This window comes from Colletotrichum destructivum, chromosome 7 (genome assembly GCF_034447905.1).
Source record: "Colletotrichum destructivum chromosome 7, complete sequence".
In the NCBI taxonomy this organism is placed as follows: Eukaryota; Fungi; Ascomycota; class Sordariomycetes; order Glomerellales; family Glomerellaceae; genus Colletotrichum; species Colletotrichum destructivum.
In genome coordinates this window covers 2,515,006-2,530,159 of record NC_085902.1, presented here as the reverse complement: position 1 = coordinate 2,530,159, position 15,154 = coordinate 2,515,006, and the positions used below count along the sequence as shown (strand labels likewise).

Genomic DNA, 15,154 nt, shown 5'->3' with positions numbered 1-15,154 from the left:
CATCGTAGGTAGCTCTGTAGCGTGGCACCAACTCCAACCCGTGTCCCCTGCGATGATCGTTGCTATAAATACCCGTGTTATCGGTGGCGGAAACGGCAGGGAACCCCTTCGTGTGTGTGTGAATTGAGCCGCCCTCCATTGGCCCGACTCGTCCATCTCTTTCGGCCTCCCACTCCGCCGTGCCAACTTTTTGGGTTCAGTAGTGTGTATGTACGTATGTGTTGTGCGTTCGACCTGTGGCTAAGTCCCTGTATCCATTTATTTGCTGTTCTATTCTTCTCCGTCGTCCACATCTCCGTATCCGTACCTTGTCCAGTCCTGTCCCTGTGGCGCCGGCGGTTCTGTACATCTGATGGAGCAGCAGGCTGAACGCCGAGGCATTGTTCTGGATTACAAAGTACATCGTAGACATGATGAACCATGTGCAAAACCTCTGCCCCAACCCCAACCCCTGGCCCTGCCTGTCCTGTTCTACCCTGTCCCGGTCGGTGGGTTGGGGGCCACCACCGCCTCGCCTCCCAGCCTTCAGAATCAGATTCAGGAAACAATGGAGCCGCGGCTCCTTTGCAGGTAGGTGTGCCTGGTCAGTGGTTCGAGCCCCTCGAGACGGATCGCGATCAATCTGATACAGGTCAACCCGTGCGGTCGCGTAGGCGACGTCGCAGACCAAATTGATGGGGGCAATGGGATCAATGTCTTGAACAAGTGCCCATAAGTTTTCTCCTATTTTCCCCCTTTTTTTTCTACGATTTCCCCGACGGCTTCTCAACGGCTTCCCGTTCTTTGTCGGCAGATGCGACTTCTTTGTTCTCCTGTAAGCGCCAGTGCGAGAGAGAGAGAGAGAGAGAGAGACATTGACAACTGTCAAGCTTCCCTGCCAAGATCCCAAGAGGGGGAGGTCCCTCGGTGCCCAGGCACCGGTGGGATGCCCGATGGCCGCGGCGGACGTAGGAGCAGTCGGCAATGACCGACCCGACGCGCCTCCTCCCGACGTTTGGCTCTCACGGAATCGTCTTGAAAATGTTTCGTTGCTTTCCCCTTGGCCCTCTTTGGGTTCCTGGCCCCGATCCGTCTTGGTCTGTTGATTGCCACCACAGCGCAACCGTGTCAGAAATGGGAAAATGTCCAGAACTCATTTCCGTAACCAGATGCAAACGCTCCAAATATCGCCCAATATTGTTCCTCTTTTGGAAGTACGGATATTGGGGGGCCCAGTACTTTGGGAACGCTACGACCTCACTTTAATCAATATCCCCCCCTCCTTTCTCTCATCCCATCCGTCCCGTACCCGTACGGATACATCCTTCGGTACCACAGCAACATGGGACTCAAATTTCTCGCGAGTCTTTATCACTCTCTGTGGGCTCTTGTCCGACTCGTTCTCGAATGAAACTGCAACCTCACTTACTTTATCCCCCTTTGTTCTCACCAGAGACGCCGGGAGAGAACAAGAAAACGGCCGAGATCTCTCGAGCTGCTGCGACGCCTGAGATATCCTCCCCCCCCCCCCCTCCTCCACCATACAACTCTTCGCCGAAAGATCCTGCCCTTCCCCCCCCCACCCATCCAGCAGACACTATCGACGGCCCAAAAGGACGGGTAGTGGGTCTTACTCAGCAGAATGGCTGTCGCCGAACACACTGACGGCTGACGCGACTTCTCGACTGTCTGTCGTGCGCTTGGTGGAGTCCTCCGAGGAGTTCCTTTGCGGCGCGGAGACAGAGAGAGAATTGGGGGGGCCGGCCGCTCTCAAGGTATCCCGATACGTAAGTGTGTCTTCTTTCAGTCTCCCGCCATCTCCCCTGGTATTTTCTCCGGCCGTGGCAGACCAAAATCTGCGCAAGCAACGACGACTCAGCGCCCTCCTCCCCCCCTCTCCCGTCACGAAGCTCCTTCTGCCCACGTTTCTTCTCTCCTCGACAATTCATCGTGGGGGGGTTAGAGAGAGAGGGGGGACGGCGGGCGATAAACTCCAATAAGGGCCCTGTCCCGATAGTGCTTATTGGTACGCTTTTCTCAGGTGAGCGAAACACTCAAGATAAGGTGCTGAAATCGGGGGGGCCTCTGCGTCGCCTAAGCGTCTTGGAGCTTATGGGTGCTACCCTGCGGCACATCTGCCACTCTTGGCAATTTCCCGGCGATGCCCTTTTGAGGGATTCGGGGCTCCAAAAGTCGACGGTGACGGGCCCTTTTCGGCCGTCCTCCTGCGGACTGTGCCGCAACCCTGCAGGGCGGGCGCTGCTTCAGGCCGCCGACCGGCACCAACCAGACCAATGCCTTATCTTTCGTCTATATGTGAAAGGTATTATACCTTTAGAGATGTTTGGGGGGGCTTACTCACCGCCCCTCCCTGGGAGGAAGCAGTATGTTCCGCGGGTCACGCTGTCGTCGCTTGTGAAGTGTTTGCATATACGAGGCACGACTTTTTTTTTTTTGCCCCTAAATAGAGCGCAGCCAAGGGTGACTGAATCCGCGCCTGGTGTGGTTTGTGGTTTTCGTTCTGGCTTGTTGCGCCATTCGTCGCCCGTCTGGGCGTGAAGCTTCGAGAACCAGGAAACAACAGAACAGAACATGCATATGCATGGTGGTCTGTGTCAGCAACCTCTCGAGATGACCATTCGGCTTTGAAATTCATGTTCGCCATCATCGAGAAATTCCGGTCACGCTGACACCCCGATGACAAGCTCGACCTCCGAGATTCCAAAGACAGTGGTCAGCATTCGCCTGCTCTACCGTAACACTTCCGAAGGCGGCCGGTTCCTCTCCATGTGACATTCAACCGACACTGTTTCTCGTGCAAGTTACCAGTTGCGCCAACCGCTTTGATGGGCGGGCACCCGTGGATAACCAAACCGGGTCGGGCCAATGCTGTCTCAACCACGGCATGGAATAAGAGAGAGAGGCTTAGTAGCACGTCTCATGTGACTTAGATTGTCTTTGAGGAATGGTAGGTTGTGCGCTTCGTTACGGGCTACATAGGCGAGGAGAGATTATATGTCATCAACGACCAGCGTGTAGATGGGGCATGCCGCAGATGCCTCATGACATTGAACTCAGTTGGTCGAAAGGGTACCCTCTCACGAATGAACCATGTACATGCCCTTTCGTCCAATATCCGTGTGTTTTCAAGGGCCTTGCAGACGATAGTTCACAGTTCATCACGTGACAGTTTACGCGGCCACCTCTGCAACGACACTACAGACATGGGCAAAGATACACTTCCTGCTAGAAATAGTCTACCTGAAAACAATGTTTAGGTCATGGGAGGATCCTGGGGGCTTGAATTAAGATCGAACACTACGGGCGCCGAGAGACTCTTTGCAGGATCCTGTGTCTAAGTCGCAGACCAGGTTGGGCTCAGGATGACGGTACAAACCTGGTCTCAGTTCTTTTCGTCTTAATCAAGTTCGGTCATTCTTGTGAAGATAAAGTACGAGTACTCTGTACAGATCTTGGTGTAGAGTGGAGTGGTTTTAATCCTTCTGGCGGACGTATTGCTGAATCTTCTGGATTATTGCGCAAGTTTGGAAACATCAAGTCATATGGATTACAGCCTTCCCTTGTACAACCTCTAGCAACAGCTAAACAAACAACTAAATCTAGAGTCACAGTTAGTCCCCTGGCTGCAACACCTCTAGATAGCCCCAGTAACGCGACTTGTGCATAGGTCTATTCTACGAAAGCATCCGTCTCTTTTGTATCCGCCGGTCCCCTTCGTTCCACTTTTGTTGCAACGTTGACGCCATGATAGTCGAACCGTAGAACCAGACTAGAAGAGAGAAGCATGGCAGATGATAAGGGACAACCGCGGCATCGTTGCAGTGTGTTGTCAGGTGTCTGGCCCTCAGATTGCACGTTTGCTTTCTGTATCCGAATCCTTCAGGCATAAGTAAGAATGATACCGCTATCGTCGTATTTGAAATCGATCACCCTTCTTTCATGCAGCAACGCGTGGCCCGGAAAAACGGTCCCGTTAGATCTCCTCGCAATTATGGTAAGAGGTTAAAGTTGCTCATCAGACGTGAATGTCAGAGTCATAACCTTGGGTAACTTTAGTTTGCATAGACTATCTTTCTGGGTGGCTGTCACAGAGATCCTGCAGTTGACTACATTATCTTTTGCTAAGAAATACTTGTGTGGAATGCAATATCACCTAGAAAAAGATTTTTTTTTATAGCTATCTCTTGAATGAAGTGGGTGTACGTGGTGAGGCGACAAACTGAACTTGGTTTCAATAAGCCCGTATCAAGCATATGTGAAGAGAGAGGCAAAAAGCTTGGAATCCGCAAGCAACGAAATATCTCTTCCTTAGGTGCCATATAATTAATTGACAAAGAATTGTTTCTTCTACCAACATTTTGACGCACTAGAAGGGCCTTGAGGAGCTGGCGCAGACTTTGGTCCTACAGAATCTACGCAAGAAAGTACGTAGGCTAATAGCTGCCAGCTTTACCTACGGCTCCTGTCTCGAGCCTTGAGCACAGAAGCATGCTGTGATGCTATGAAACTGAAACGAAGAACTACACAGTCTATACCGGGTTTTCTTTTTTGCTAATTCGGCAGCCGCACGAAACTAAGGGACGGCAAACTTTGCTTATTGTTTATACAAATGCCACCAAAATAGAGAGGTTTAAAACCGGCTTTACCCGCAAAGCCTACACTCACCTATTGTTGGCACAAGGTAGATTAATATATTAATGATTTAGTAATAACCTTACTTTTTAGATTAGTAACTAGCTATAAAGAAGGAAGGAAATAATATAATAGGGGTGCTTGCGCTTAGGCTACTAAAGGAGGTAAGTAGGCTTGTAGACCTACTTACTGCCTTAACCCTGATCCTCCCCTTAACTCCGAACTGCTATTTTGGCAGCCCTGATCCCGATAAACTAACACCTATCGTCTGTGTACTTGCGACGCTAGTACATGTTGGCTTGTTGGCTCTTTATGCTGAGACTTAAATTGTGGCAGCTTGCTTTTGTTTCGGATTACGGAGCGTGTGAATCACCGTCTGGTAGCACGGCTGACAAAAGATGAACGTGTCACACGAAGAAGTCAGTGCATGTGCTTGCTTGGATGCCCATGTCAACAAACCTCTGTGGGAATGCCAGTCGAGAACAGTTGAATGTGACCTCTGCTCATCATCACGTTTCCTGTGTACCGTATTTGGATTTGAGAAAAGGTGCACATGGCAGTTGAAGCGAGTGAAGAGACCAAAAGCCTTTCGCAAGAGCTCCCTTATTCTCCTGCGCCATCGAGATGCTCCCACCTCATCAACCGACCTCAACGTCGCAATCACTGCCGCTTGCCTCTTATACCGTGTGCCTAGATAGGTATGGGCTGGCAGCCGAGCTGCAAATAGACTCCAAACGTAAATGAGCAAAAAGGCCACCCAAGGTCCCCATGATCTCATGACTTCTGTTTGAAGAAGGAAGAAAAGGTAAAAATGCCCAACGAAAAACTCCTCCATGGCTTCGCTGCAATACAAACGAGCCGATGTGCCGAAGGCCGGCTGAAGTCACCGCTTGTCGTCCGTATGTCTCCCCCTCCCCCAATCAGACTCGCCGAAAGACGGCCCCAAACCCTATGCAGAGCCCCTATTGCGATGATGATTGATAATGATGCCTACCAGCCCGCCAGCTGGATCGCTTTTGATGCAATGCCCAAGATGCAGTCGTGTGCAAAGCACGTTTTATGTAGGAAAGGAAGCGTCCGATCCTGGGAAAGAAAGTTATCGGCGAGGTGTCTCACTCTCAAGCGGTTTCCTGCCGTAGACTGTCCTGTGGAAGAGGTAGGAGTGAAAATTTCTCTCCTTGACATGCCCCCTTACGCCCAAGAGGAACATTTCGATTTGGATTTCCGTCCAGCCAAGGGCTCTGAATGGCCGAGTGGCCAGGCCCTTGAGGCCTTCCAGAATCGTTTCCCGCATGTAGATGCCGCACTCTCGCAGTTCAGGTCTTGCCGGCCAGTCGCCAATGGGACACTTCCGCCGGTCCTCTTCGACACGTTCGAAACCCGCAGCTTGCATCTCGTCGACGGCGACGCGGATGCCATGCATTTCCGAGCCGAGCGCCCTGAGTCCTGCCTCCAGGTACTGGGTGAAGACTCGGAAGCCGTAGTTGTCCCCTTCTGGACAAGACTGATCATCGCACAGGGGAAAGAACTCGAGTTCTTGGATCTCGAACCACCCGCCGGGTTTCAGATGCCTATCAAATTGTCAGGTTCCCGCCCAACTCAGGCCTAAAGGTCTCCCGGATCAAGTCAAGAGTGAGTGGTGCGCGTACTCGTATGCCCTTTGCATGAGCTCCTGGCGATTGCGAACGGAGTGCAGTGTGTGCCGAAGGTGGATGAAATCAAAGTGGTCTCTGTCGAGATCCCATCCGTTTTCATGCTCTATATCGTCGACCATGAAGTGACAGTTGGGAGGGACCTCGGGGGGCTGAATGGGTGAGAGATCGATGCCGAGAAAGGTAGAGTTGGGGTTCAAATCGGCCACTGCAAAATCCCATGTGAGTTGACCGCCGCCTGTGACTAAAAGTATGAAGGGAGAAAGGGGGTTTGGATGCAACATGTAAGACGCGGACGAAGAAATATCATCCAATATTGATCGAGAAGCGAGACTTGTTGGGATGGCACTCACATTCGATGGGCCAGTGGCCGGGACCGGTTCCTGAAATCATAGTGTTAGTTGTATCTGGACTCAAAAGAACGACCAGATACTGCACCAAAAGTCTGCCGGTGGTGATGCTTGCATCGCATGCCGTCTCAAGCAGAATGAACATTGGACGTATCCAGCTTGAAGCGGCTGATACGCGAGGAGACGACGAAGACGACGACGACGATGATATACACAACATCGGCATCACAATGTTGTAGCTTCACTCGAGGAGTACTCACCCAAGTCAAGAACCTCGGCACCTCTAGCCAAGACATCGTCGACGGGGGAGAAGAAGTACCTCCCACACAGCTCGACGCTGATAATGTGCTTCATCTCGTCTCGATCCTGTTCGGTAGCGTCGTTGGGAAAGGCATAACGGCCCGAGCGATATGCGTGGTAGCGCAGGCGGTTCTCATACATGTGCTCCCTCACACTGTCGGTCAGACTCTCGGTGTCGTTCTCGTGCTCATTATCATTATGAGAACCGACGGTGATGGCAGTGTCGGTAGAGCCGGATGGTGACATGACGGCCGGACCTGAGGCAGCCGGCGAAGGGGGGCCGTCGACTGCGGGCCGGCCTTGGGGCGGTTCTTGGGTCAAAGGGGGGCAGTCCGTGGCGGATTTCATCAAGAGGTCTCTCAGTTGTTGTGCTCGGAGGGAATTCGGTGGCGAATTCATTGTGGGATGGAGTATAGTGTTGGAGCGAGCCGTGGCGACAGGGTGTCGACCGCCGGCGAGAGGAAACTTGACGGCGATGTCTAGATTGGCGCAACTGAGACCTCGATGCGGGATGGCAGCGTAACCCGATGCGAAGCCTGGCTGGCTCCTCAACGTTGAAAGGCACAACCTTCTAGTAGGGGTTGGATAACAAGAAAAGGGATAGGGGGGGAAAAACTCTGGGAGGACACCCTTCTCCAGGCCAGAATCGCCGGCGACGACGTCCGTGTTTGGCAGTTGGGCTTTCTGTGTCTAACCGTCAGATTAATAAAGTCCCGAAGCGGCGTGGGGAAGCGAACGAGCCGCTTGTAGACTAAGAGGAAACTGTTTGGGGGGCGAGGGATGGAGGATGGATGGATATGCTGGCCGAAAACGTCGATCTAGAGGGTCGAAGGGAGGCGAGAATGAACAAAAGAGGGGAGATAGGGATTCTCACAACACAAGCGTGCTGGCTGATTTGGGGAAGAGCAAGGTAGAATAAGAAGAAGAGCAGCGTGTAGCAGAACGACAAGGAGGACCCGAGACAATGGGGGAAGAGGGTTGTTTGGTGGATGGGTGTGTATGTGTGTGTGTGTGTGTGTGTGTGTGTGTGTGTGTGTGTGTGTGTGTGTGTGTGTGTGTGTGTGTGGGCGCTTTGTCCGGGTTAAGCTCAGTCGAACTCGATCGTGGAGGTGGACGCGAGCGGCCAAAGAGCTGGGTCGAAGTCTTGAAGAAGCGGGCAGGATTCTGGACCAACTGCCGCTCCCTCGGGATCTCTGGCACGTCTTGCGACGAGGTGTTGTGGGAGAAAATGCATTCATGGTGGGGGTTTGTCATCCCATCCGGCGCCGACATGGCCATGCCTTTCTACTACCTAGTGTAGGTAGGCCGTGAAGGGCGAGCCGAGACTAGACTCCTGCCTAGAGCAGGTGTCGACGACAAGGGGGGCCAAGAGACGGAGACAGTAGTGGGGTGGATGCGTGTGTAGGGGAGAGCAGTGCAGATTGGAGATTGCAACTTGTAGATTGCAGATACACGATATTCGAACAAGTACGTACCGGCAAGACGTATGACGAGAGACGTGAGAAGTCGGATGGATAAATGACCCTTTGAATGACCTCTTGATAAGAGGTGGTCAAACAGACGGAGGGCAGCCAGGAAGCGGGGGAGTTGCGTGGTATTAGTCTATGTATCCGTAACCTGCGACCGGCCGGTCTGGCAAGCAATCTTGGACCTTTTAACTAGCGTCCGTCTAGGATGGATGGCGGTGTTCAGGTCCAATACAATAGGGCTGGCTTTCCAGTCTCTCTTGGTTGTACCGTGGCCGCCTGGGACGAACAAGATTGGCGATCAAGTCGGTCGGTTCGGTCGGCCGTTCGTTCGTTCGTTCGTTCGTTCGTTCGTTTGTGCGTCGAGTGTGCTGTGCGGAGGAGGTGGTGTTCTATCCCCTGCAAGTCCCTAGAAAGATGGTGATGAAGTCGATGATGTTGTCAGGGTCTGTTGAGAATTTCAAGAGATTTACGGACTCTTAATAGAAGCACAAAGCGTGTGCAGCATGTATGGATGGGGGATGAGAAGAAGGAGGCGGATGAGGAAGACAGGACGGCGGCCACGGGCGACGGGGGGTACAGACAGAGTGCGTGTCCAGGTCAACCCTGCATCTGCGTCTGCGTCTGTGTCTGCGTCTGCACGGGTCGCTGTGGCCTACCTTCACCTACGTAACCTATGTATGGTCCTAAGTACTTGGTGCACACAACACACACGCTGCAAGCCCAGGGGGATGGAATGTATTTTGCCTCTCACTTGGGGCGATGCAAATTGACTTGACCAAACTCCTTCCTCGACGTCAGGCACACGGAGGTGGGGGGAGTAAAACTAAGGTACTCATTCCGATCGATCCTAGAAGGGAGCGGCTCTTTGTGGGAAGCGCATGTGGCTGCTTCATCAACAGACATGTTGTTCGTTAGTATGCCTACTTTTCTCAAGTTGAGGTTGAGAAGGCGACACCGCTCAATGCTATGGTGAGAAGCATTCTCCTTAGGGGGGCTAGGCAGAAGGCACTGAATGAAACGGGAGGGGGGAAGGCGGCTGCCGTACTTGTCCACTGTCTGCCTGTTCTGCCAGTGGGGTGGCTGCGCACATCAGTGTGGTGCGGGCAGCGGGAGAAGGGCAAGGGCATCGGCGTCGGGGGGGGTTGGAGGGAGCAAGGAGGAAGAATCCTTCGGGAACAAACTGTCGGGTCAGACCTGACGTGGGGACCCGGGAATGAGGAACGAAGGCGCTGTAAAGGGTCTGTGATTGGGTGAGGACAGGGGCCTAAGAGGGCATCCGCGGCATTAGCATCACCCTGCCTCTATGGTATGTACAGGTATGGCATGGTATGCGTGTATGTATGTGTATGTGTATGTGTATGTGTAGCACGGCGTATGACAGGTATCGGTCAAGAGAAGCACGCCGCCCCATGAATGACACCATGGCTATGCAATGTTGTCAAGATGCTCTCTCTCTCTCTCTCTCTCTCTCTCTCTCTCTCTCTCTCTCTCTCTCTCTCATCACTTTGATGCTCTCGCAACGTCTGGACATGCACCACAGGCGAGACTAGGAGGGAATCCCGCCGTAGAGGGGTTCCCAAGAGGGGATGGATGCGGGAGTGTTGCAGCCCAAGTGGAGGGGAGTGAATGAAGGTGAGGTGAGGTTAGGTGAAGTGACTTTGGAGATGGCTGCTACCCGAAGAAATACCCCCCCCCACCCACCCAGACCACGTCTAATTCAGGCATATGTAGTGTATGCATGTAGCCTCGCTTTTGGGTCGTGGAGATGGGAAGAAGAAGAAGAAGAAGAAGAAGGAAGAAGAAAATAACTGGGGTTTCTACACTGCCTATGAGATGCGCGGTCTGTTTGTGTGTGCTGGCAGACGTGGCTTGCCTTAGGGCTGCGACCAGGGCCCGTGACTGTGATGCCGTGATGACCGGACGAGTCAGGAGCTGCAGTCAAGATCCCGGGAGACCAGCCGACGATGATGTGCGACCAAAGACTCTCTTGTTGACTTGGCGGTCCTGGGGGTTTCCGAGTTGCGGATGTGTGATCCATCATCTTGCTGAAGCCCCCCCCCACGAGGTTTTTAGTAGGAATGAAATGTGTTTGCGATGCCGATGAGAAAGAAAAAGCAAGACCAGTAACACTCAAATAGGGGGGCCAGCTGTGGTTTGATGGAGACTCTCTCTGGACCGCTGCATCTTCCAAGACCTGTGGCCTGTCGTGAGGCGGGCGGAACATGGTCGGAGTGAAGTCCACGATCCATCAATGCGCGCAATCAAGACCCTCCCAGCCAGCCAGCCAGCCAGCCAACCCAGCACCCAGCACCGTTAAGATGGGCCGTCCTGCAACTTGTCCGCCCTGCCCTTGGACTGCTGCACGCTCTCATAGCGAGGTACCTACGGCCGTCGAGGTTATCCGTACATCCCTTCACAAAAGGTTTATCTATCTCCTTACACTCCGTGCCATCTCGGAGGTTTCCATATCGACTACTACCCGCAGGGCACGTTTATCTAGCCCACATCTCGGGTCTCTCTCCACTTGTGCTGGACGGTTACAGGGAGCCGCCAAGTCTATTCTAGACGGAGACTTCCGCCTTTCTCATAGATAACCACCGGCGACTGTACTCGCCTCGGCGGACCTGCGGCTCCTGCTCTTCGGTTTTCTGATATCCCGCGTCTCCAGCCAGACCGAGCCGCGCGAGATTTAGACTAACAGGGGGGGGGGGGGGCTAGCTAGGATTGCGTGAGATTGCGCGACGTCCCGAACGAAAAGCGTATTGCCGCTTTCCCCACGATGCCAAAATCCACCGCGCAAGATCTGGGTCAGCCTCCCCCCCCGAGCAGCCTCTCGGGCGTGAGCAAGTGCGGTTGGTTACTGCACCGAGATTTCTGTCCGGGTGCCGGTCGTCTTTTGCCCGTCTATCCATCCCTCCTCCCCGAGTGCCGAGTGCCGAAGGAGAGACATTCCTCTAACCTCTAGCGAAAAGGGATCAACCGCCGGTTGACGCTGGGCGACCGTTGGAAGAACTGTCAATGCCTCCCCCTCTCCCCCTTGTCCCCCCTTCTACCGCCATGATGCTTCGCCTCTGCTAGGTGCCGCCGGCGTTTCTGCAAAGAGCCGACAGCAGGGCCGAGTGGCGTGGCATTCGGCTCACGAGACGCGGCCGCTGACTTGACATGACAATGCGCCAGTTGGACATTGGACATCTGATGAGAGGAAATCCATGTCCATGGTCCCTCGCCCAGGGCTACCCTTCCAGCCCTCGCCCGCTGGGCCGGGTTCTGGCCCCCTCCCGGTCCGAATCCGGGAGTCAACCACAAATAGACAGAGTCTTTGTCAGAGATCACAAAAAACCTTGACCTGCTTACGTTCAAAAGGTTAAGGGGGAGGAGAGTCGCACCCTTTGCCCACGCACGGGAAGACTGCGGAGAAAGCTATTTTTTCTTGGCATCTCCCAGGACTCACACAATGCTCGGACCAGACAGACAGAGAGACGGACAGGCGGACGGACGGGCAAACAATGGACCTTGGGCTGACAGCCTCGAGCGCATCAAAGTTACATTGGGAGAATACACGAGACCCGTCATGGTTTGAAGAGAGACTGCAGCACGCGTTCTTTCACGGCATTATCCGCCCCCCCACACACAGGTCGGTACATGACCGTGGCAGAAGGTGTTCCGATGTGTTACAATGTAAGATCCCAGAGGTCCATCACGACATTATCGCCAGAGGAGGTGGGTTAGTGACCCCACGCCTTGAACTTGTGCTTTCAGTGGGAGCCGATACCCATATCATCCTCCTTGGCGGTTGGAGAGGGGGGGGGGGGGGGGGGTTGCAGTGCACAAAGTAGTGCAATCCGTCGAGCTAGTGAAATAATCAAAAGAGGACAAGCCGAGGTTGGGATAGAGTAAGAAAGGCACACCGCCGAGATCTGTATGATACTTTGACGTGTCCCTCAACTTGATCCTGTTTCCCCTTCTCCCTCGCTGCTGAGAGGGGGGGGGGAGGGGAGAGGGGGGGGGGAGGGGAGAGGGGGAGGGGGGTCCAAGCGGATGGGACATGAGACGGATAAAGCGCTGCAACTCTGCCGCCTTTGACGACGACCGAATGGCAGATGCCAGGGTTAGTCAGAGCAGAGGAGGGAGGGATGACCAACCATTGCAGTGAGAGTGGATGTTCCCAAAGGAATGGCACGCTGGACCGGGAGTCGGGATGGAAGCATTCCTTGGGATCAAGGAGGGGGGGCGGCCCATCTCTATTCGTCCACTCGGTAGTTTCTATACAGGTAGTCGAGTCTTGGGTTCTTGGGTATTTTACTCAACCAACGGTCGGGGGATGTTTTGCGCCCCCCCCTCTCCCTAAGAATATGGGGCGAGTCTGTTTACACCCCCTCAAAGAACATACCCATGGTGGTGGCATGGGTGCTCTTTTCTTGCCCTGCCAGAGCCCATTCGGCAACGGAAACGGTGGGCATGAGCAGGAACATCAAGCATCAAACATCAAGCGTCAAGCATCAAGCTTCAACAAGACATATCCATCTCAAGTCTATTGCTGAGCGAGATGGCGCATTTGTAAGCAGACAAGTCCCGTCCCCGGCGGTTCTCTTCCTTCTGGGACAAAGACAATCCAAAGTGTTTTTGCGACAATGAGTTGCTGGACGTATTGGGAAACGGGTGTGTGACCTTCAACATCAACAGCAGCCTTGCACGGGGGGAGAGGCACGGAAAGGCGGCCGGTCTGATGTATCGGAGGTATCGCAGACCGACATCATCCCAACCCGATGAAAGCCTCTCCTCCCCCCCATCTTCTGCCACCGGGGCGAACGGGCACCGTCCTGAACAGATCTTCAACGCCCATTCGATTCGCGTGTCCTTATCGATCAGTTATCCCACCCGGAAGGGACAATGCCTCCTTTGATTCCCGTCCAGGGCGAAACCATAGGTCCAAGCTAGCCTCAGCCGGAGGCGGTCAACATTCGAAGCCGCCGTCCGACGGCTTGACAGCCTCGGGATTCTGGGCATGGGAGGGGGGGGGGGGGGGGGGGGGGGGGCTCATCCGTCGGAAGGTCTTGCGCCGGCCACCACACCAGCACAAGGTGCAGCACCGGTGGCATGGGGACCTAATCTCCTGCAGATCGGCACCTTTGCGTGTGCATGTCTGTGACCCGCGACGAACTACGGATACACAAACACACCTACCTACGCTTGACCTTTATCATGTGTTTGTCTCTGCGCGGGGAGTTTCTCGCTGACAAGTCACAACACGACGGACGTTCGGCCCCGAGCTGACTCTCATGAGCTAGCTAGCTAGCTCCACGAGGCCTTGGTGGACACCAGAGATGGTTTCCCATGTTCCCCTCCCCCTACCATGCGGCGGCTGGCTTTGGTTCACACAAAGCATACGTACGCACGCACGTCCAATGTCCAGACATGACTCAAACGAACATACACGACTCTCCAAGCCTGTAAGCACAGCGTATACGGCGACATGTTCTCGAGCGCTGGGCACAAACAGGGGGGGGGGCGGCAGCAGCCAGCCCCAAACAGCACGCCGCAACACGCATTGCAGCGGCACACCTCGATGCTCACCGCATCCGGCAGCGTGCGTCTCCCACACACACAGCCCAAGGGGTCAGTCATTGGCGGGCTCTGCGCCGTGTGCCTGCAGCGTCTGCGGGTCAAGTATCCCCTCTGTCGGTTTTCTCGTGCGTGCATGCTGCGCTTGCTCCAGAGGCGCCTTGGCTCTCTCTGTCCCCCGCTCGATTTCCCTCCTCCCTCGCTGCCGGGCCTTTCGGGGGGGGGGGGGGGGGGGGGGGGGGGCTGCGCTGCGTTTGTCAAGGTTCTCCTTTTTCATTTTTCTTTTCTTTTTCAAAGGCAGACTGAAGGCATTGTTTGCGTACCACATCGCCCACATCGCCCTCCTCATGTCCTCATCTTCTGATGTCTTCAAGTTTCTCTTGGTTTTTTCCTTTGGAAGATACCTCCTCCCGGGGGGAGGGGGTCACCGCTCCGATTTCTTCGCTGGGCCGGGTGTGGGAAAGAGGGGGAAGGAGTTCGCAGGCATCTTGGGATGCACCGGACAAGAAATGAGGCCATGGGTGCTTCCAGCGTCGCATCCGATCTCACCAGTCTCTGGTCATTATTTTCTTCCCTACTTGGCCCGCCCCAAGCCTGGACCGTCGTGTCCTTTGAATCGCTGCCCCGCGGACAGCCGGGAGAAGAGGAAGGCCGCGACATAAAATCGACCACAGCAAGCGGCCCTCTCTGTTCCTCGGTGGAGACTCTCGGCCGTTGTCCGTGTTGATGTCGCCATTGTCCCATGCTAGAAGGGCTTAGTCCCAAAAACCCGCCCTCCCCTCCATCTAAACAATGAACAATGATGGAGGGTGATTGTCCATGTCAAGTCCACGTTCTCCTCCAGAAGGGTGGGGAGGGGAGGTGGTCGGTTTCCCTCTATGCATCCCACCCTCTCCTCCGCCCGTTTTCGCCTCACAGCTTATCGTATCGCACCCCGCGCCCCTCGTTTTGCAGTCTGTAGCCTGTACAGATATTACCTGCTTGTGAAATCTGATCCCAGCCGGGCGGGCACCCTGGGCCTGTACCTGCAAGCGATCAGAGGCGAGGCTTGCCCGTGCCAGCGCATCGGCAGCATCGAATCCCGCTTGTGCCGCTCGGCTGGGAGACCCCCGTGGGCCGTGGACCGTAGTCCGTACGATGTACACGGCACGACATGACGGGACCGGACGGCCGCAAACACAAATCACCT

General features: G+C 54.5%; 2 protein-coding genes across 2 annotated transcripts; both read right to left on the bottom strand.

The window, feature by feature from the left end:
* Positions 1 to 1,589: 1,589 nt before the first annotated feature.
* CDEST_11317 (uncharacterized protein) lies at positions 1,590 to 2,093 on the bottom strand. The gene has a single exon (XM_062927473.1). It carries the CDS (start codon positions 1,926 to 1,928, stop codon positions 1,614 to 1,616), a length of 315 nt encoding a protein of 104 aa, XP_062783524.1. The 5' UTR covers positions 1,929 to 2,093; the 3' UTR covers positions 1,590 to 1,613.
* A 2,792-nt stretch (positions 2,094 to 4,885) lies between these two features.
* Positions 4,886 to 8,988, bottom strand: CDEST_11316 (Putative S-adenosyl-L-methionine-dependent methyltransferase superfamily). Its single transcript, XM_062927472.1, has 5 exons — positions 8,410 to 8,988; positions 6,895 to 7,624; positions 6,638 to 6,667; positions 6,282 to 6,492; positions 4,886 to 6,203 (listed from the first exon to the last, which is right to left on the bottom strand). Exons 2-5 carry the CDS (start codon positions 7,331 to 7,333, stop codon positions 5,729 to 5,731), a joined length of 1,155 nt encoding a protein of 384 aa, XP_062783523.1. The 5' UTR covers positions 7,334 to 7,624; positions 8,410 to 8,988; the 3' UTR covers positions 4,886 to 5,728.
* Positions 8,989 to 15,154: the final 6,166 nt, after the last annotated feature.